Source organism: Didymosphaeria variabile (assembly GCF_027946475.1).
Source record: "Didymosphaeria variabile strain IMI 356815 chromosome Unknown scaffold_7, whole genome shotgun sequence".
In the NCBI taxonomy this organism is placed as follows: Eukaryota; Fungi; Ascomycota; class Dothideomycetes; order Pleosporales; family Didymosphaeriaceae; genus Didymosphaeria; species Didymosphaeria variabile.
This window is the reverse complement of record NW_026611626.1, coordinates 2714167-2735560: the sequence shown is the minus strand read 5'-3', so window position 1 is coordinate 2735560 and position 21394 is coordinate 2714167. Positions and strand designations below refer to the sequence as shown.

Genomic DNA, 21394 nt, shown 5'->3' with positions numbered 1-21394 from the left:
CGTTTCACAAAGTAAACCCTGTCTAAGCCCTCGCTATGCAAACGATAAATGAAGACCGAGTTAAAGTCCAGATGTGTTGAATGTTATGGACAACAAAGTGACCACGGTCGGCCCCGTTTGTACCGCGTTTTGCCCTGAGACGATCGCGTGGCGTTCTGCACTAGTCTGGACTAGCGTGCTGTGGCTAGAGCGTCAGTGCTCGTGCCCCGTGGGAATCCTCACCTTCACCTACACTGTCCAAAATTCAACGAACCATGCGGATACCTGCGCGCCCAACTCTTTTACAACGATAGCACCTGAAATTCTGGCTCTGGGGGTTCTTTTCGTTCCCATGTGGCGATGGCGGTCGACCCTCTCTCGCCCATTGCGCCTGCGCGCATACGGGCGCTCCTCCTGCCCGTCGGCCGCATCAAGCGTTCACGTTTCCTAAACTTTGTCGAATTCCTGCAGCCACATTGTATGGTGCGCCTTGGAGACATCAGTCCTGATCCTCGGCCAGATAGGAGTACGACCCATCTCGCAACGCGGACACCCACTCAGTCGCTGATCTTGGCATTGCGCAGATATGTTCTCACCTCTAGCATTCCCCAACGGCACCCTTTTATATGACCTGTCGACGTCACTTCCACCCCCTTCGCATTTGTCACTGTCCCCATTTGAGCAATTTCGAGAACCACTCTCAATCATCGGTATTGCCGACGCCTCAGAATATCCTTGGCTTCATCAGTCACGTGCCGAGGCAGAAGAAGATGACACGCCGTCCATGTCCAATTCGCAGGATGATGATAGAGAAGGGATTTTATCAGCCGTGGATGATCTGAAAGAACAGTTCCCGAAGGCTTATCTGCACAGCCTCATGTTGTTTGATTGCGCCTCGCAACAGCCGCATCCTCAACTGCCTCCGGAAACGTTACTCGTGCCCCCGGCTCCTCAAATCAAGATGACCACAATGAAGACACTGATGTGCGATCTCACCGCAACATTACTTGCTGAGATGACTACCCTAGCAAAATCGATACAAGTTTTACCCACTGTAGCCTCACCAGCATCTCAAGCCGGAAACACAGACAATGTGCCCAGCTGGGCTAATGCGGACCCCTCAGCATCTCTGTTCTCCCGAAGGAATTCACAAACCCCCGTTTCGAGTAGACCTGAGTCACCTGTGTCGGCAAATCAGAAAGATCTGCATCGAATGTCCATGCCTGTGCTACCATCGTCCTCTGGAGGCTCACTCGCCAACAATGACCCCAGAGCGGCATCTCCCGCGACACAAGGAGCTCGCACCCCTCCAACAACTTTCGATGAGATATCGGGTCTTGATGCGGCCAATACTCTTCAACGAACGTCGAGTAATTCCTCAAAGCCAAAGAGTGCAGGAAGAGATCGCAGCGCTGATCGAGTGTCCATCCATGGTTTTGGTTCCGGTGGTGCCGGTGAGCGAGCACGCAACAAAGGACGTGGGCGTGTAGGCGTTATTATCGGAACGCTGTACCTATGCGCTGGGCAGTGGCATGATGCTTTGCGAGAACTTACCGAGGCAGCCACGCAAGCACGGACATTCAGTGATCACCTGTGGCATGGAAAAGCTCTGGAGAATATCATGGTTTGCCTTCTGCTGTTCGCATGGTCAGGCATGGATTTTCAGGTTTGCAATACCATACCTTCTACTCGATTGGCGCTAACCCTTCGTTAGATACCCGAGATCTGCTATCCCTCGCACGATAAATCGTCGGGCACCAAATCTCCCCAGCATACACCTGCTGGCAGCATAGCTGATGTAGCCTCTCCAACGTCAGCAAGAAGTTCCACTCACGAAGCCGCCCTTGAGAGCCTCAATACCATTCTTCCTGACCTAGTGAATATGATTCTGAACATCTATACCCGGGCCTCGAATTTTCCAGGGGAATCTCTTCCTCCACTTGCTTTCTCGGAAAGCGTCATACGTTTCTCCAAACTCTTGGCGGCCATGAACTTGTCCGCAGGATATCTGGACTACGATGCGCTGCAACACCTCGTTCAAAACAATCCATTCCGGCAAAAGCCACGGCTTTCTGTGCCACGGCTCGCAGTAAATCCCACAAGGAATGATATCGCTGCCATGCTATTCCGTGCGTTGCCGGGACCCCCCGACAGTTCGGGGATGAGCGGGACCGATAGGGTGGTTGTGTTGGCCGGGGTAGCGTCTGTATTGTCGTCGCTCGAGCTTCAAAGAAAGAAGGCCATTGTAATGAGAGAGTTCATAACTTCCTTGATACCAGGCCTAGTGCAAGCCCGAAAAGTCGGTGCGGCAGAGATGGGAGTGCACCCTGCTGCGGGTCTCGCTGCTCTAAATATGGCTAGTGGGGGCCATTCTGGAGCAGGCGCTCTTCATCTGGGAGAAGGTGAGATCGAAAACGGCATTGATGAGTTCCTAGGCATGCTGGGACGTGTCTACGGGGTCCCCGATACAAGAGCCACGTTCAATTTACCAGTGCTACCCTCAATAACGAACGGCGCAACTATACCCGCGCCAGGAAAATCGAGCCAGGATGCAGTCACAGAGATCTTACGGATAGCTTCTCTCAGATCGTTCGGGAGCCTTGGTCTGAAGGTGGACATTCTACGCATGTGTATCAACTTCTGCGAGGCGTTACCAGACTTTAACGGCGTTCTCCACTTCACTGCGCTACTTCTAAGGATCGCAGGTCCTGGCACAGCCCCCAAGCCAAATAGCACCGATGTCTTCGTCTCGTTACCGCGTGACGAACAAGTGCGACTTTTCGCCAACATCTCTCGCACGGTTGCTCAAGCGAACAAGTTGGGGCTCAAGCATATTGAGACTGACTATTGGGATGACTTCTTGGTTCGTGGTCTTTTCATAATGGAACCACCGATTCCCTTGCGTTTGACCCACCATCGTCCTGCAGAGTTGAAAGTTGCACCATCCAAGGAAGGACCCTTCATCCACAACCCTTGGAACAAGAACCCGCAGGCCAACGCTGTCGAGACTGTGCTTGTTGCCAACGAGGAATACAGATTTGTCATTGCTCTACAGAACCCGTACGACTTTGAGCTCGAAGTCGACTCGTTACGTATAGCTGCCGAAGGTGCGGAGTTTGTTGCGCATGAGGAGCTATTCATTTTGGGTCCTTATCGAACCCAGAAGTTTCCAATAAGTGGTGTTGCTCACGCAGAAGGGACATTGAATATCATTGGATGTTACGTCAAGGTCACTGGGTGTCGTGAGCGTTTGTTCCCGATATTCCCCGATCCTTGGCGACCAGAAAGAGAATTGAAGATGAAGAAAATAGGGCTTAAGGCTTGTCTCGGTGCCCCAGTTTCTCGCCCCACTTCAGCGGTTGGAACAGCAGCAGATGTGCAAAAAGCATCCTCGCCAAAGCCGGAGACGTTGACTTTCAACGTGATTCCAGATCAGCCCGTGGTCATCATCACTGACGTTTCTCTTCCGCAAGGAGCTGTCATGGTGCTAGAAGGAGAGAGGAGGCGATTTACTGTGACCGTGAGGAACACTTCCAATACCACCGCCGTCGACTTCGTTCATATTACATTTCAAGATTCGGCGACGGCAGCTATCCAAGCTGCTACGTCCAATCGGGACCTTCCACCCGCTGAACTCCACGAATTGGAAGTTCAGCTGGCGCAATTCCCCTCTTTGCGTTGGCTTAAGCATGAAAATGAGGAATCCATGTCTATAAAGCCAGGCGATGAGGCTCAATTCGAGATCGAAGTTGTTGGTCGAACACGGCTTACAGATGCGGTCGTTCAGATTGACTATGCTAATCTCGGCAAACGACGCTCGGAGATCCAAGACAGATTCTTCACACGGCAGGTTTCTGTGCCTATATCTGTCACAGTCAACGCTAGCGTTCAGCTACAGCGTCCCGACATAGTCCCACTTTCTGGCGATCTTGCGTGGTCCAGCCAAACGAAGGAGCTGACTATGTCGATGGAAAAATTCGGGAGCCACTTCCAGCAGGCTTTTCATCACATGAAGTCGCAAGAAAACAGTGACGAGTACTGCATGCTCTTACTGGACTTACGTAATTCATGGCCAAACCCTTTGCACATCGCTCTTCAGGTCCGAGGACGACCTGCTAGTGAAGAGAGCAGCATCGATTCATGGGCTGAAGCCCACACGGTTAACGAAGTTATCCAACCAGGCCATATCAACCGAGTCGTCCTCATTTTGCCCAAGATCTACCTCAAGGAACCCTACGCCCCCGTTCCGTCGCTCAACCCAGCGAATCAGCGGCAATTCGTAGTCAGCGCGAGCAAGGTGTCTCCCGAAACAGAGCGCGCAAACCGGGAGGCTTTCTGGTACCGCCATGAGATGTTGAAGCTTATCCGCGGGACATGGAAAGAAGAAGGAGGCGGGAAGACCGGGAGCATTGAGTTGCGCACCATGCGTTTCTCACCGCGCATGGTTGAGGCTATAAAGTTGGGGGATATCAAGATTGAAACTACTCTTGAGGCGGACTTCCCCTCTGACGAGAACGACAACGTAGTGCGACAGCTCGGTCACGCAAGTTTCGAGGTCTCTGTGGACGATTTCTTGACACTCAAGACCAAGGTTCATAACCGAAGTCCTGCCCCAGTCGCACCGCTTCTGCGATTGCAACCTCATCTCGCCGGTCTCCCACACAACATCGCCCTTGATCTCGACAAGCGCTTCTCCTGGACTGGCGTTCTTCAGCGCCGTCTGCCGACGATTGAACCGGGACAGTCGGTGGAGTCGGAGCTCGGCATTGTCGCACTGACAAGCGGTGTCTACGAGATTGGTGCGACAGTCGACGAGGTAGAGCTTCAGCAGACGGTCAGTGACGTGAAAGGGAACAGGCCGCGTAGCGGGACGGCGCAAATGCAGGCTGAAGTATTGGGTGAGCCTAGGTTGCGCTCCTGGCATATGAAGGAGCCATGTACAATTGTGGCGAGAAGGAAAGGGTAGTAAATCGTAGATGTGCTATCATAAAGATTCGCATATAATGGTGAATGCATATACGTCGATTACCAATACAGACAAGAAAACGTGATGCTAGCAGCCTTTTGAATGACCGTGACATGCCTCCTAGACCTCCTGCAGACGTCGCTGCTGCCTCGAAAGCGAAGACCTCCACGAGGAAAAGCATAGACAGTTTCAAACATTTCATGAGTCCATCCATCCATAATAGCCGCAACGGCGCAGCTCCAATAAATCTCGGAGTCCGGTGACAGCACACGCGGCTTACGGCGACAGCTTCTCTTTGCAAAAGGACCGTTCGACACCGAAGAAACACATCACGGGGGCCTCGTGTTGTTCAGCGGCGTGACCTCTTCACATCATCGTTGGACTTATCTCTCACTCTAGCAAGCTGCAGAGACGTCCAGCCGCGCCTCCGGGCTTCGTCTCAAGATCCCGGAGGTCTCACAGTCGGAGGTTCGGGGCAATGTGTGGGGCGTAAATCGCGGCTGGGGCGTAGTTACTTGTCCGGCAACATATCGGTCCACCTCTAACCAGAACACGTTTCCCTACCTCTAGATTACAACGCTTAATAGTGCAGCAAGGACCTGAAGAATAATTTAGGTGTTGTTCGGAGCAAACACGGGCTGTGCGAGCAGAAGAAGGCTTTTCCCATCAGACACTTTCTCTAACAAAACGCGTAAACAGGGATATGAAGTTCAGGGCGATATTCTCACTTTTATCTCCGTAGTGGTAAGCTGGGCACTTCAAAGGGTAACATAAGAATGCCGCTGTCGTCGGTGTGCTTAGACCTCTGCGCGCGAGAGCCCTTTTGTCTTCTTTCCTTTGACCAACTCATACAATCGTTTACTATCTAACATTACACTCGTTTGACCTATCTCGCCCGGAGGCTGTGCCTCGACTGTTGATTCCAACCATGCGTGCTCCAAATGTTGCTCTCTTCCTACTCAGTCTTCTGGTTCTTTACACCATTTCGGCTCCAGTTGAAGAGAAGAATGGTCTTACAAACTTTCTTGACGGTCCTGTGTTCGTAAAGAGCCTGCTCCCTGGTAGATCCGGTAATGGCGAGCATTTTCAGGCTAGAGACTTAATCTCTAAGGAACAGGATATCGGTCCGGATCTGGACAAGAGAAGGGGAGGTAGGGGAGGAAGTCGTTCGCGCACGAAGAAACCTGCCCGCAAAAGGCCTCAGAGGAAGAAGAAGCCGGCGCCAAAGAAGAAACCTGCTCAGAGAAAGAAGAAGCCTAGGTGAGTTCACGAAAAACATCAGCCCGACGTATGCTTATCGTGTGCTCCTTTTAGCACGAAGAGCCCTAAGAAGCCCAACACCCGTAAGCCAACCGCGAAGAAGCCGAAGAAGCAAGCAAAAGCGTGCAAGCCAGCCAAGGGAGTCAAAGGGAAAAATGGCAAGCTCAGCGGACGAGCACAGCCCGCAGGTGAAAGTTGCCCTCCCAAGAAGAAGGTCACCAAGACGCGTAACTACAAGATCGCCGAAAAGGCTGCGAAGAAGGCAGGACACAAGCTAGTATTGGGCGAGTCCTACCTCCTGCGATTCAAAAGTAAACCCGGCCTAGTGAACCATCAGGCACTCATTGTCGGTACTGTGAAGCACCGAAGAGTCAATCCCAACGATGGCGCACTCCACTTTGAAGCTTCCTCATCGGAGCTTACCAAGCCGCTAAATGTGCCAGTGGGCCGGATAGCAGCCGCCAAAGAGAAGTGCCGCAAGATGCATGGTGCAAAATGCAAGCATCGTGGCATCGAAAAGGTGTATGACTGCAAACAAACGCTGAATCACTGGGGGAAGAAGTCTGAGTTTCTGTTTAAGGGCAATGCCGACCCTGAATTTGCTGATCCGAAAACGTTTGTGCAGACAGGTAAGACATCCTTACACGGCCATGCATACCACAGAACTTTCAGAGTATGCAAATCGATGCTAAGTTGTTCCAGGCGAGGCGATCCTTGAGAGGGATACCACATATGACGTAGTCTACAACAACTGTAAGTGCATTGGATTCAATAACGAACATCAAGCTAAGCATTAGACAGGCGGAACTCACGCCAGGAAATTGGAAAACGTTGCTAAGCTCAAGAAGGGACAGGATCCCCTTGTGGATGTCGAACTACAAGACCTGGAGAATTTGACACTAGAGGAGGCCGCATAGTCTTCCGAACGGCGACTTGTTGCACTTCTAGGAAAACAAAAGCATGCAATGATATTGGTGTTGCTTTAGACAGAGAGGGATAACAGAGGAAGCGCTACGGTAGAATTAGAGTGTTTGAAAGAGAGAAGAAAAATGTCGCTTAAATAGGGTGTATGCACACATCATCACAAGCACACCCATCTTCCCACATTAGTGCGTTCGTTTTAATTTCATGTCCCCAAGCACGTCCACATGTCCTTCTTGATGGTATTTTCGGAGGAACAGCCCATGTAGGTACAGTGTCCGAACTTTTAGTCCTCGGGAAGAGGAAAAGGCGTGCAGGCAAAGGAGCATGCAGCAAGACAGAAATTGCTTTCTATGTGTGTTCGGCGCTTAGCACTGATCCATGCGCGACACAAAAGATCGTTCCTTGTTTCATTCGAGCTCGACGTCTGCCTCCACATGACTCATTTTGATGGATATTTCGATACTTTGTCAATTCTCTACGCACATCCACATGTACCCGTACGATCTTCAGTTTTAGAGACACTCCATGGAGCCAGAGATTTTCAATTTTAGTCTCCCGAGAAGGAGGGAAGACTTGTAGTGAGACGAAGTACACTGCAAAGAAAGAAAGATCTATATAAGCCTGAGACGCACCATAACACGGCACAGTAATACAGCCGCCTCACTGTGGCTTTTCGCGCTCCGCTTTTTTCCCATCCATAGTATTGAAGATGTATGCTTTCGATTACGCAAACAAGAAGGCACTTCTGACATTGGTAACGTCCACGGACGTTTGTGGTCAACAGAGGGCCGGTCCAGCTCCGCATGAACGTATGTCCCTTGATTTTCTAGTACACGGAGCAGTTCGAAGTCCCGCATGTGACATGTTGAAGCGAGCTTTAGTCCGTCGACGCCACTTTCTCACATACGTTGTGTGGCCAAATGTTTTTAGTGGTCGAAGTTCTACATCTCTTCTCTTCCTCATAGCCTTCCTCATAGCCTTTCTCATCCTGTATTTTTGAGACGCTCGAAGAAGCGCATAGTATTTGGTGTTCTGTTTTTTTGACCGACGCCCACTCACAGGAGGGAGTGCTCATGTCGGAAGGGCAGACATGCCGTGCCTCTTCCCCATCAAAACGTGAGCAGATGGATTCTAGTCGAGAGACGCCGAGCCCACCCCACCTTGGATCAATGAAACCATTATTGAGTCTTACATTTCCTCCACGTCCACTCGCACATTGTGTCTGCTGATATCATTTTTCACTCCCCGGACGAGCACATTATCTCGGCTTGTCCTGACTTTAAAGCGGCGCCCACTGGAAGACTTCAACGAGGAAGTACAACTTCCACAGGGTCCAGGCTCCTCCCCCATGTAAGGCTTGGAGCAGTCTTTTCTATAGGGGAAACGGTGGACACCTCTGACATGGAGTGGGCGAAGTGACTGTTCAGTCATACGAAAGCCTCCATCTCCAACCCCCACATAGTAGTGTTGGGCGTTCTTTTCTAGCTCGCATGGAAAGCACATCGGATTCTTCGCTGCCCGAATTTTTAATCGACGACTCTATTGATTGGGGTGGCGTAGAGCTCCAGTCTCAAATAACGACACTCGGGGTCACTCCGCCATGTATTCGCTACGTCTTGACTTCAGTTGCGGAGAATGCCAGGCATCTCTCGCATGAACAAGTGGAAGTAAATCGTGAGTCGCAGGCGCCATTCTGCTTACTCTCACATGGCAATAGATCACATAAGTTTCGATTTGACGCAAGGTAACACTTGCTTCTTATGCTTAATGCTTTTGAATGAACTTCCTCTAACGGACATGAGAACGGTTGTGGTCTTTAGCAGGGCGACACCCCATATTAGTTGACGCCGTTTGTTCCTAGTCCTCTCGGCGGACAACATCAAGAGAGACTGCATCCTCTTTGATAATACGATAGGCATTCCGCACAAAGAAAAACCGAACTGTGTTTGCGTCGCACAAGCCTCATTTGACCGCATCGCATAGCGTGATGGTATCTACCTGGACTCCACCTCAGAGAGACACATAGCCGATGGGTGTTTGGTTTTGAAAAGACATTATCGTCCGGAGTTCGAGTGTAAGAAGTGTCCCGTTATGATGAACAATGTGCTTTTCTTCGATCCGCTCAGAGAGGGACATAGCGCTTTGCTTCCCATCTTTGTGACGCCGAGCACTTCCCACATGTATATGAAACGCCATGGTCTGGTCATATAGCTTAGCGTACTCCCACATTAGTTGTATTCTTTGAGATTCTTGATCTGTCCGGTAAAACGCATGGAGCTTGAACAGGTCTACCTGCAGAGGGCGACCTAAAGTTCGACGGCCGTGCAACTCCAAAACCGGGGCAGAAGCTCCCCATAATCGGGAAGTGCATCCATTTCGGTCTGCTCAGCAAAGAACATTTGGTCAAGCTGAGTGTTGTTCAATGGTGATACTCCAAAAAGGTGTGTTCCTGGGATCTTGGTCTCCGAGAAGTAGCGTTCCATACAGTGAAAGATCCAAACTTTTGGTCCCTTCCAGGCTCATATGCCACCTCAGTTCTTATTTCTTGGTAAAGAGCTCCTCCATGAATAGTTTGCATCGTATATGGGTCTTGCAAGGGCAGTGCTTCTTTCGATAGCCACGATCCGGAGATGCACATGCTTTCTTCCAAGATTCTTTTCCAAAAGAGCGACAGCTCATATAACATTGCAGCCACTTCTTTCTGTCGCCAAAGGCAAAGTCCATGCAATGGTATATCTTGGGTTTTGGTGCGCGAGCAGGAGCACATTTTATGGTGGGTCTTTTCTTTTAGAGCACCACTTCGAAGAGACGGCATGATGGCGGCCGCATGATCCTTCAAAGTACAGCAGCTCATTTAGTCCAGTAGGATGTCTTTTTGGTCCGTTCCAAGAAGCACATCGTGGGAAGCATGTGCCTTTTGGAGAACGACACCCACGGCGTCTACCTGAGTGATTTTAGAACCGGAAGAAGAGCAAGCACTCCATAGCGTCGTATGCACGCGCTTTTTTCTGTCCGGTCCAGAGAAGCGCATTCACTGTTGCGTAGATCCTTTGAAAACCTGTACCCTATAGTGAGCCTTCAGTATGGATGTCGCTCCCCAATGAGATACGTTCACACATATTGTTTAGTCCAACCAGCGAAGCACATGGCCCTCAACGTCTTTTAATCGGAAACGGCAGCCCATGAACTACACAGCTGGGGATTTTGATATGCAAAGGGCAGGAACACCATGTAATCGCGAGGCCTCTCGATCTAGTCCGCCCCAGCGAAGAGCATGTGTCTCAACTTGAACAGTTTCGAGAGCGGCAGTCCGTGGCGGTATATCATGGTAATTGTTCGTTCTCGGAGAACAGAGCTCCCCATTTCGTCAATCAAGGTTGGTTTTGGTACATCAGCCGACACAGTACATGCAGGGTTGCAAGGCCACACAGCGACAGCTCATAGTCAGTGAGCACAAGCCTTTTGAGTGCTGAAAACGCAAAGACTCCATGGATTGCATGATGATAGCGTTATAGACCTTTCAGTCAGGCCGGAGAGAACCGCACTCCTGCATCCTGCATCACTGCCTGAAATAGTGAGCAGCATCTATGATATCGTTACGCATGTCTTTCGGTCTCAGCAAGAACACCGCATCGGCATGCATGACGCTGCTCTTTAGTCCGCCGCAAAGCACATACGCGGGTGGTCGAAAATTTTCAGGACCGGCGATCCATCCCTGGATCAGTCTTCGTTGTCCGTGTCAAGAGGGCAAACGAACCATTTCTAACAAACTTTGTGATTTTGATCCGCCAAAGGAGCACATGGAATTCGATGGGTTCATTTTTGAGATAGCCACCCCATTTCGAAGCTTGTTCCTCATTTTGATGCCCAACGGGGAGAAGCATTCCACTCTTCAGCTATTGCTTTCTTCATTCCGTCGTGGAAGGGCATATCGAAGGAGGCTGTCCGCTTGAAGAGCAGCACCCCATGGTGCGAATCCGGTCCATTTTCGGTTTCTGCGAAGAGCCACCCATGGCGACAGGAAACGTCGATTGTTAATCTGCAAGGATCACTCCATCGCACCGATTCCTAGCATTTTCAAGCCAAAGAAACCCCCTCATGAGGCAAATTGAGTAGTTTTTTCCGGACACTCGAAAAAGCACATAAAGTGCATCTTCTTCTTTTGAAAGCAGCAGCCCATGTATAGAAGAGGAGTTTTTTCTGGTTCCAAGGAGTGCCGCTCCATAGTCCTAAAGATTGTAGTTTTGAGTCTCCCAGCAGGGCTCATGTGTCTGATTGGTCGACACTTTTTTCCGGTCTGCGAACAGGAGGCACTCGGTGAGGATGTGAAAGAGAAGAATCGGGCAGTGACTCTCCATGATTCACAAACATTTCCACATTTGTTCCTTCAAGGGGCAGGAACACCCCATCCAAGGCAAACTATCCGGTTTTGTTCCGCCCGAGGAGGCACATAACCTCTTGAGTGCGCCAGTTGGAGAGCGCAGGCCCATCGGGAGCGGGAACGTCGGCTTTTCAAGGATCCAAGAAGCGCCACCCACACCCTAGGCAGCGTGAGACTTGAGTACCAAAGACAAAGCACTCCATTTGATTGCTCGCCATTGTTTTAGTCTGCAAGCAAATCACACTTTACAGGCCTTCAAAGACAAAAGCCTAGAAAAGTCACCCCATGGATGCTGAGCATATTCTTTTTGGTCCGCCCCAGAAAACCATATCTTGAAATTTCGCTGTTTTTCAGAGCACAGCAGAACGCCTGCCGCTGTGGATTTATGTCTCCTGGATCCAGCGCAACATGGCACTTCTCGAATTGGATTTTGGTCCCCAGGACGGAGCACACATGGCCTCCAGTTTTCTTCCTTTCTGATCCACGAGCAGGAAGCATAGATTATTTTGCACAAAGATATTGTGGCAGCGGAGGGGAAGCCAGTCCATACGAGAGCCAGCGTTGGATCTTATCTTCCACAAGAAAGCACCCCATAGTTGCGTATGATGATTAATTTGGTCCCGCGGGAGACATATGTCTTTCGGTTGAGCTTTTGAACTAGCTCAGAGGAAGGTCCTCCATGTTCCGGTACCATCCCTCTTTTGGTCTCCAGCACGAAGCGCCCCATCATAGATGGCACTCCTTATTTTGGTCCGCAGACAAAAACCATGCACATGCCCTGTAGGGCATTGTGACAACAGAAAGAGAGAAACACTCCATCTGGCCACAATGCCAGCACTTTTGGTCTCCACCAGGAGGCACCCCATATATCTTCCTGCGAATCTTTTGAGACCCGCAGAAGGCGCTTGGCAGAGTTTGAGGTTGAAGTCCAGGGGAAGACAAGCCATGACTTGTGAGATTTTGTGTATTTGGTGCCCGAGGCAAGGCACACCATAGAATATGACTTCTTTCTTTTTTTATCCACGAGGAGGCATAATGTTTCTCAATTCCATGTAGTTTTTGTCACCGCAGGAGGCGCGCCTCCATCAAGAGGGCGCCGGACAGTTTTAGTCCCCGTATTGGAGAATGAAAGAAGTGTGTAGAAGTAAATCCACGAGGCAGAGCGTAGGCTTTTATAGAAGTACCTGCGCCCAGGAGGGTTCTAATGATGGGGTTCGGTACCATGGTTCCACGGCATCACCACTCAACCAACCACCAATAAGTCAGTGATGAGCCTCATCACCATTTTCAACGGACACGTGCACAATAAAGCCACTGCATCGCCAATAAAGGTAGGACTTCTCGGTATACACTCAATCTGCTATGCACTGATATCATCCTATTGCATACACATACTCTGACACTGCTTCCATCAATGTAAGCTCCCCACAACACCCAATTCCATCCCCAAGAAGCGCTCAACCGCTCATTCCAATCTGGCCTCCTCAATACTCCGCCAACTTCAGCCTCCGTCCAATGTTCCTTCTGATAACATCGCGCCGGTCGTCGTCGGGCGCTTCTTCCTCCTTCGCCTTGAGCGCGCTCAGCAGCATGCCGGCGTCGAAGAAGCCATCTAAGAAAAAAGGAATCAGCAAATGGAATCCACACCAAGGAAATCGTGACAACGTGGTGCATAATGTGAAAGCGTGTAAAGGTCTTGTCTAATCAGGGTATAGGCAGTGTATATGGGGAATAGAAAAACATATATGCTATAAGGAAGAGACATGAAGAGGGCTAGGAAGAAGAGAAGGTGTTAGGGTATAGCCGCTTCACGACCGCGCGTGTACACTTCCTTGTCCTGAACGTTTTGATCTGCGGACGATGTGGAGAGCTCGCATGCACGGTCGTGAGCGGCTTGAAGGGCGGTGATTGGGGCGGAGTGAGTGGTGCAGCGGGGCGGAGCGTGATAGGAACAACAGGCTCTATTTCAAGGAAAGGGCGAGATGAAAGGGGAGTCCTACAGCCACCAAGACCATCGTCGTCGCTTTCCGTGCTATCCTCAACTGGCACGGGCTGCGGCTTTCCATCGCCTGTGATGATGCGACCACGGCTCTTCATTCTCGAGTTCTTGGGTCGATGGTGATCTTCTGCTTCGCGGGCGCGCGAGACCGTCTTGTCGGCAGAGGTGCCGCGGCGCTTGAGCTGCCGAAGAAGTTTGCGAATTTCGAGGAAGTAGGATTCTAGGGCGTCGATGAAGCGGGAAGTCTGTCGATGCTTAGATGAAGCGCAGATGGAGATGCTGCCATCCTTGATGATATAGCCGATACCGAAGCCGTCGCCTGAGGTAGGGCCGAAACCGAACTGTCTTAGTGAAGGGTTACCACAATTGGACGTGGAAAGAATTGTATTGTTGAGCTTGTCCCAGCCGGCATCAGCGAAGAGGGATGGCATTGAGTGTTGCACAGGAGCTGGAGGAGAACTGCTTATTGATCCGGTCTCTGAGAGCATCGACGAACGCTTTGGTGAGCCGACAGTGGAGTTGACCGCCTCTGGGCTGGAAGGCCGCGTTGAATCCCAGCCGTCACTGCTTGCCATCTCGGCGCCATCCTCGTCGATCGCTCGCTGCCAGATGCAGTAAAGGGCGTACATGTGTCTGTCGGGACCTTGAGCCTTCGCGCAATCCTTAGTTGTCGCGGTGTGCTTCTGGCAAGCTTTCCGTAGGGCGTCAATCTTTGCAGCTGCCGGATTCTCTCCCCAGAACAATTTTACAAATTCTGCGGATTCCTCAGAAACCGATCTTATCGCCTCTGTTCGGCCGTGATAGAAGAATTTGGTCATAGCTGGCTCGTAGACACACTCCATCCTGCCGTACAGGCCGTAGTATGCGGCTTGAAAAGCCATCTGTACGAAGGCATCCGGAGAAAAGCCCATAGATGTCATGAAGTTCTTGCCATAGTGCGGGAACTCTAAGGTTGCGAACTCATTCTGTTGGATCAAATCTGCTAATCGCGTCTCGGCGAAACGCAGAGCAGTGCTAAGCTCTGGTACCATGTCCCACTCCAACTTGTGCGGAGTGGTCTGGACGTCGCCGAAGCTGTCAGGGTCCCGCTTGGCTGGGTCGGGGCTGGTAGACGCCCAGAGACTGGGTGCATTTCCATTAATGGTCCTCGCGAATCGAAGAATGGTATCCGTATAGACGTCGGATGCAAATCGGAGCACAGTGTGACCATCAACACCGGTGTGTTCGAAGTTGATACCTGCACTTCCATTCTTGCAGACGATTATCTGCAGCTTGTCATACCAGCGGTTCGTGCAGGTACCGACTTGCACTCCTTGTTCCACTTTGCTTGAACCGCAGAGCATGTTCATGCAAAGGTCAGCGCCGGTTTGCGGTTCGGTATAATCAAGGCATAGAATAAACAGTGCGGAGTCGACAATGTTCAGGCAATCTGAGTTGTTCGAGCCTTCTTCCCGATGCAGCACATCCCTTAGCCCTGACCACACCTTGCGGTTCTCTGTGCTAAGGACGCCCAATGCGCCTTTTGCGGCCTCTCGGATGGGGATCTGGGCAGCATCATCGACAATCGAGGCTAGATTAAGTGAAATGTCCTTTTCCGTCATGATAAGGTCAGAATTGTCATCCAGAACATCGAACCAGTAGAACTGGCCATGGCATAAAACAGCAATATGTTTCGAGGTGGGATCCTGTCCTATTTGGCATCCATTCTCGGTGGGTATTCTAGCAGTACCGAATAACCTTGAGTACTGATACATGCAAAGGGGTTGGCCGCGAACGGTATCGGGCGGAAGCTCCTCTCTCCGGACTGCGCGTACGAAGGAAAGAGCCGAGACTACTAATGAGGCTGCGCGGGTGACTTGATTGTTGCGAGCCGGGGTGGGATCGTCCTCCAGTAGGAAAAACGGATTTAGATTAAGTACCACCGGGTTGTCAAAATTTAAGTACGAGTCGTACCCTAATGGTAGGTCAGCGCGTGCTCGATAACTGCGTAGTCTACTGCGCGATAGCACCGATTTAGAACATATTGAGATCTTCGGGCAGGGACGTGCATGATATCTCGATGATGCGCATGAGATACTTACAAAATTGCTCGATGTAGTTGGCTTTGCCGTTGGCGTACTTCTTCAACTTGTCCTGGAGAAGCGGACCGTCCGATCTGATGAAATCCTGAACAGCATGAACAGTGTCATGGTGTTCCTTTGGCGTCTGTAGCGGTTTGAGGGCGGCGAGGTACTTTTTGCATGAGCTGTCAAGTTCAGGTATGGGAAGCTTCGGTAGTTTGTCTTGATGGGCGAAAGTGATGCCAGGTCTTGAGTCTGGATTCGTGTGATGAGCGAGGGGGTTCCTTGCTTCGGATGGAAAAGAAGCTTGACTCTCTTTCGCTGAAGCCTCGGACCGGACGGAGCCGTTGATCTCAGAGGAAGACATGGTGGGTGTTGGGTCCGCCAACGTGCCGTTGAGCGAGGAAGGTTTGGTAAAGGTACGGGCTGCCATAGCGCAAAGAAATTAGTTAGGCGTAAAGAGGCGAGATGGAGGTGCTGATAGAGAGTAACCGCAAAGCGGTACGGTAAAAGTAATGACAATCCTCGTGACAGTAGGCCGGCATCGAGGTGCTGGGCGTCGACGGGCGAAGATTCCACTCGGAGCCGTACGGGGCCGGTGTAGGTCTTATATGGCAGTGGAGAAAGGGGAAAGTAACAGTGGGATGATGAGCCTGGGCGAGGCATGTGAAATACACAGAGGTGCAATCACACTAGAGGCAGCATCGGGCGTTACGGAAGATGACCCGCAAATAGACGGAATGGAGCGTATCGTATGGCCAGATGAAGGGGACCAAGGCAGTGGGCGGCAGACTTACTAGTAGTGTAGTGAGCTGATGCAGGCTACAGGCGGACTGTATCCGCAGTCGACGTGATGTCGGGCCTGTTCTGCGACTTGTCAATGTGATCTCCACCTACCTGTCACTCAATGGAACGATGTGACTCGCTGTCGGAGGAACTGAGAATGGGAAACCGGAAAAGCACAGCCGTCTGTTTGGTCGGGCAGGATGGTATCACACAATCTCGGCCAAGAGGATACGGTTACAGAGGTCTGAAGCGCCGAGGTGCTGCGACCCTAGCGACGGACAGCTCTCAGTTGCTGCGGGCGGGCGGAAGTATCAAAGACGTCCGGTGGCGGGCCAGACGCCGCACGGCTAATTGGGCGCGATCGAAGTCTGGGGAAGAGCAGAGCAACGCGTCACCAGCGCAGACGATCAGTTTCAAAGCCTTCGTAGCAGAGTGAGTGGTGATAGGAATGCGGTCATTGTCTCTTTGGGCGCGGGACCAGCTGTTCCAGTTCAGCATCACAGGACGTGGCACAGTGGCGGCGGAAGTCTGCCTGCAGGCGAACGTGCGGGGTAGGTACTTCTGGGCTCGCGTGGCAGTGACGTCCGCGGGGGAAGGGAAGGGCCCGTACAGGGAAGCCGCGTTAGTCAGCATCGACACCCTTCGCGTCAACTTCGCGTCTTGACAGAGAGATCGCGGAGGTGCAACAGATTAGCGCTACCTTCGGTACGTTCGACCAGGAACTAGGCATAGCCTCGCGTATGCGTATGCCTCTCCGCAGAGCCGCTGCGCGCAAAGAATGACCCTGGGCCCCGACGACCCATGACAGACATTCTCCACGTGCTGCCCGACTTCGACACCGCCAAGTTTGCCCATCTGCTGCCCTCGCTCGACAAGGCCCTGATCTCGACAAACGACCTCGTCACACTCGAGCCCGCCGATGTAGCCAAGCGCGCCCAGGTTCCCGCGGGAGAGCTCCGCAAGCTCGTCGACGCCCTTGTGCTCGCCCTGCACCGGCACCTCGGTTTCGGCGCAGAGGAACCTCGCAGCAGCGCATTTCTATCTGCTTCAGGTCATACTTCCGCCGCCCACACTATAAGCACCTTGGACGAAGAGCTCGACCAAGCGCTACTGGGCGGCATCCGTCCTGGCTACCTGGTCGAGGTCACTGGCGAAAGGTATCGATTTCAAATACATACCCTACCTGTGATCTTCATACACTGACCACATTCAGTGGTGCCGGGAAAACGCAGTTCCTCCTTACACTCCTGCTTGCGTCGCAGCTCCCTGCGCCTCGCGGCCTATCCAAGACTGCCGTCTACATCTCCACCGAGGCACCCCTTGCTACCAATCGCCTTACTCAATTACTCTCCGCGCACCCATTGCTCGCCTCGCTACCGCCAAAAGAGAAGCCCTCGCTATCGCGCATACTGAGCATTCAGACGCCCGATCTCGAGTCTCAGGAACACATACTTCGCTACCAGCTGCCGGTGGCTATCCAGAAGCACAATGTGGGCCTCGTCGTGCTGGACTCCGTCGCTGCCAACTACCGCGCTGAGTTTGATAAGATTAGCGTAAGGCAGGGCGCAGCTTCCATGGCGAAGAGAGGTGCCCAATTAGCGCAGCTAGGCGCTCTGCTACGCGGTCTGGCCCGCACAGAAGGAATTGCAATCGTCGTTGCAAACCAGGTGGCAGATCGCTTCACTCGACCTGCGACCCTCATCTCCAACCCTCCTTCTCGGACTAGTAGTCAGAACCAAGGAATCGAACGCCAGGACACGCTGCAGCCGTTGACAAATCAGGGGCCTCACTCAATCCCACCTTCGCAGAGGGAAGACGAGATAATCCTATCGCCAGATCCCTTGGCGCTCGACCACCAGCAATGTTGGTTCACAGGCTGGGGCGACATCCGCTCCGATCCGCCGCACACACTGAAGACACCATCGCTTGGCATCATCTGGACGAACCAGATCGCCTGTCGCATTGCCTTGAACAAGCGACCCGTCTACGCGCGCCAACCGTGGGTTATCTCACGTAACCCCGAGGATATTGGGATTGAAGACGAAACCCACATCTCGAAGTGGCGGCGGTGGTTCAAGGTCGTCTTTGCGCCCTGGGCTCCGCCATCGGAGGGCAGAGGTGTTGAATATGAGGTTGTAAGCAGCGGTATCCGCCATGTAGTGAAAGAGAAATAACATGCTCAAACCCTCAAAGCCTTTATACGAACGTGTCACGCGTGATGTGCTCTGGGAACTACCCGCAAGAAAATCGGCTGGGAGACCTCAGGGAAGCTGTGAAGCAGGCTAGACGAACGAGATTGATGCTTCCTGGAATGATAACGCTGAACCGCAACAGATGCAATGCTCGCCCTAAAATCGAAGTAGAACTCCACCTATTCATCCATTTCCGTTACCAAACCATCATCGACGCCGAAACAGCTCCTCCTACTCGTCCGCAAATATAAACCTCCCCCCTCTCCTCATCGCCTCTAAATACCTCTCCCTCACCTCCTGCATCCCCATCTGCACCGCCCTCTCCCTATCCTCCTCCGCCTCCTGGGTATTCGGAAAATCTACGCGCCAAAACCCCGGCGGCGTCTTCCGCCCCTCATACGCTTTCCTGTGCTTCCCATGCTCCGTCGCCATCTTCCTCGTCCTCGCTTGGAGGACGATCTCGTCCCTCTCAGCTTTGTCCATCTGGGTCAGCCCGAAGGAGTCGTACGCGTCGCCGAGGTAGTCCTGTAGCAAGGCTTCTTCCTGAGAAAGGGGGAGGGTGGGCAAGGCGGTTGCCAAAGTGCGAAAGGTCGAGCCGCAGCAGGTGGGTTTTGTGCAGCCGGGGAGGCAAAGACGGTCTTCGCGGCGGCGCACCGTGTCGGTGAAGGCGTATGTGTAGCCGCCGTTGTAGACGGGGTTAGGCTTGAAGTCTTGGATGCGAAGCTCGGTGACGGGTTTGTCGCGGAGGCGGGTGTGAGGAGCGTGTTCTTTGGGTGCTGGTGGTTGAGGAGCTTTACGTGCGGGTTCGAAGGGACTCATGCACCATATGGGACGGCCGTCGGGTACGAGTTCGGGACGCGGTGCTGGTTCTTGGGTTCTGCGCTGGGCTGGTCTAGCGGAAGGTGTGTACGCGGGCCGGTTGGAAATGGGTGGTGGTGTGGGTACTTGTGCAGCATTTGTCCGTGCTGGTGCGGTCTTTGGCGTCGTCGTGAGGGCATTCTTCATTGGCGATAGGCCGCTCTTAGCAGCTCGTATACGTTCATTGATGTGCGCTCGTGCCAAATTCGGTGGGAGTCGTTTCTTCCGTTCGTTAGTGGGAGGCGGCGCCTCCCCCGATTCTGCGAGGATATTGAACACATTCTCCTGTCGTGCTTCTTCCCTTCTTATCCGCTTGACGGGTGTGGCTTCGTTTGCTCTGCCAGCCACCACATTGGGGTCGATCGGTTGCAAAGCCTCTCTAGGCTCTACAATAGCGTGTCCGGGCTCACTCACCGCTCTCGCATCCTCCATTGTAACCGCGAGGTGAGACAGAGGTCCAGCCTCAGGCATATGTACTTTTTCGGTTGGTTCAGGCTTGATCAGATTGCCGCTGAAGGGAGCGCTGCTAGACCTCTGATTACGCAGTGTTCCGGTCTTGTTAGAGTGTGTAGAGTCCATCCGTCTCAGCCTCTGACGCCGCGGGGTCACGATCGGATTGGGCCCCAATTCCATCGAGATCCATCGTTTCTGTGCGTGAAAGCTGGTGAATCGCAGTTTCGGGTGGAGGGCTACTGTACAACTCTTCCTTGACCCGCACAGGCTTTGCTGGGGTGCCATCCGAGGATCCGTCATTAAACACACTAAACCCTGTAGATGGCTTCCGCTTGCGTTTCAGCGACCGTTCGAATACAAATTCGGGTTCGTCGTCATCGTCGTCTACTAGCCCGGCTGCGCGCGGAGTCGGTTCATTATCTTCCATAATCTCAGGGACTGTTGTCTGGCTTGAGGTTACCTTATCTGAGCTGAAGTGACCGATGATAGCTGCTCTATCGTTCTTTGAGCCGGAAATCGTTTCTCCACGGCCGTTTTCTGTGAGAGGCAAAGGTGATGAACGTCCACCGGATTCAACACGCTCACCACTTTCTTCGTGGTCTTCGTGCTCGTTTGCTTCAGCCTCAACCTGGACGTTCCCTTGTCCTTCATCGCCCACACCAGCCATAGGAGGAGAACGCGCTCGCGCTGTAGCATTCGAGAGATAGGCCATGGGAGCTGGCGACGAATTTTCTTGAGGTATCAGCGACCGCGGTGTAATCATAGCAGCCGAACCTGGGCTGGATGGTATGTGTGGTTTTGGTGCTGGTGCTGAGGTTTCAATCGCTAGGTTGCTTTTCGACTGGATCTTCAGTACTTTCGATTCGGCCTTTGCCTTCTTCTTCTCAATGTGTCGGTCACAATACTCTTGCCAGGCCTTAACACTGTCCTTCATCTCTTTGTTCTTCTGCATGACGGCAACATTCTTTCGCTCCAGGTACTTGATTCGTTGAGCCGCATCTTGATACCGCTTATTGAGCTCATCGAGTTGATCCGTAACTTGGTTGTATTCTGTGATAGACACTGTACCATCGTCCGTGCTGGTGAGTAGCTCTACTACTGAAGGGGGTACTACCGCGGGCCTTCCGGAGCAGGTTCTTGAGACGGTTATTTTCTTCAACAAGGTGGGCCTTTTCAACCACTCCATTGCTAATGTGGTTGTTAAGATGCTGGAGACGGTCATCTTCTGGGATATGTGAGTGAACAATATCGTCTGGAATGTCTTAAGACGTACTCTTCTTGGACTCCGCCTCATGCGTTTCAATCCCTAGTGAAGGTCAAAGATTGAATTTTGGACATGATCAAGGTGACATACGCGTCTTCCACTCCTTCTCGAGATCAGGTGTGATGACCTCATCGTAGACACGCGCCCAGAGCGCCTTGTTGTTCGCCAACCATGCGTCAAAGTCCATAGCAGCGGTCATTACACTGCCGCAGTAGAAGCCGTACCATTCATCGAAACTTTAGCGGGCTGGGATCCCCAAAGCCTAGGAGATG

At 52.2% G+C, this 21394-nt stretch overlaps 6 protein-coding genes across 6 annotated transcripts; 3 read left to right on the top strand and 3 right to left on the bottom strand.

The window, feature by feature from the left end:
- Positions 1-339: 339 nt before the first annotated feature.
- N0V89_010068 (uncharacterized protein) lies at positions 340-4945 on the top strand (the record flags this gene model as incomplete). The annotated part of the gene is made up of 3 exons (XM_056218813.1): positions 340-505; positions 564-1645; positions 1694-4945. 3 exons carry the CDS (start codon positions 340-342, stop codon positions 4943-4945), a joined length of 4500 nt encoding a protein of 1499 aa, XP_056068078.1.
- A 928-nt stretch (positions 4946-5873) lies between these two features.
- On the top strand, positions 5874-7122 carry N0V89_010067 (uncharacterized protein; the record flags this gene model as incomplete). The annotated part of the gene is made up of 4 exons (XM_056218812.1): positions 5874-6205; positions 6260-6834; positions 6908-6958; positions 7007-7122. 4 exons carry the CDS (start codon positions 5874-5876, stop codon positions 7120-7122), a joined length of 1074 nt encoding a protein of 357 aa, XP_056068077.1.
- Positions 7123-12994: 5872 nt separating this feature from the next.
- YAT1 (carnitine O-acetyltransferase yat1) lies at positions 12995-15936 on the bottom strand (the record flags this gene model as incomplete). Its single annotated transcript, XM_056218811.1, has 3 exons — positions 12995-13122; positions 13511-15463; positions 15591-15936. 3 exons carry the CDS (start codon positions 15934-15936, stop codon positions 12995-12997), a joined length of 2427 nt encoding a protein of 808 aa, XP_056068076.1.
- Positions 15937-17156: 1220 nt separating this feature from the next.
- rhp57 (DNA repair protein rhp57) lies at positions 17157-18529 on the top strand (the record flags this gene model as incomplete). Its single annotated transcript, XM_056218810.1, has 2 exons — positions 17157-17512; positions 17569-18529. 2 exons carry the CDS (start codon positions 17157-17159, stop codon positions 18527-18529), a joined length of 1317 nt encoding a protein of 438 aa, XP_056068075.1.
- A 249-nt stretch (positions 18530-18778) lies between these two features.
- On the bottom strand, positions 18779-19837 carry N0V89_010064 (uncharacterized protein; the record flags this gene model as incomplete). Its single annotated transcript, XM_056218809.1, has 1 exon — positions 18779-19837. One exon carries the CDS (start codon positions 19835-19837, stop codon positions 18779-18781), a length of 1059 nt encoding a protein of 352 aa, XP_056068074.1.
- Positions 19838-19964: 127 nt separating this feature from the next.
- Positions 19965-21309, bottom strand: N0V89_010063 (uncharacterized protein; the record flags this gene model as incomplete). The annotated part of the gene is given in 4 exon segments (XM_056218808.1): positions 19965-20953; positions 20973-21083; positions 21132-21164; positions 21213-21309. The coding sequence occupies 4 exon segments, from the start codon at positions 21307-21309 to the stop codon at positions 19965-19967; spliced, it is 1230 nt and encodes a 409-aa protein (XP_056068073.1).
- Positions 21310-21394: the final 85 nt, after the last annotated feature.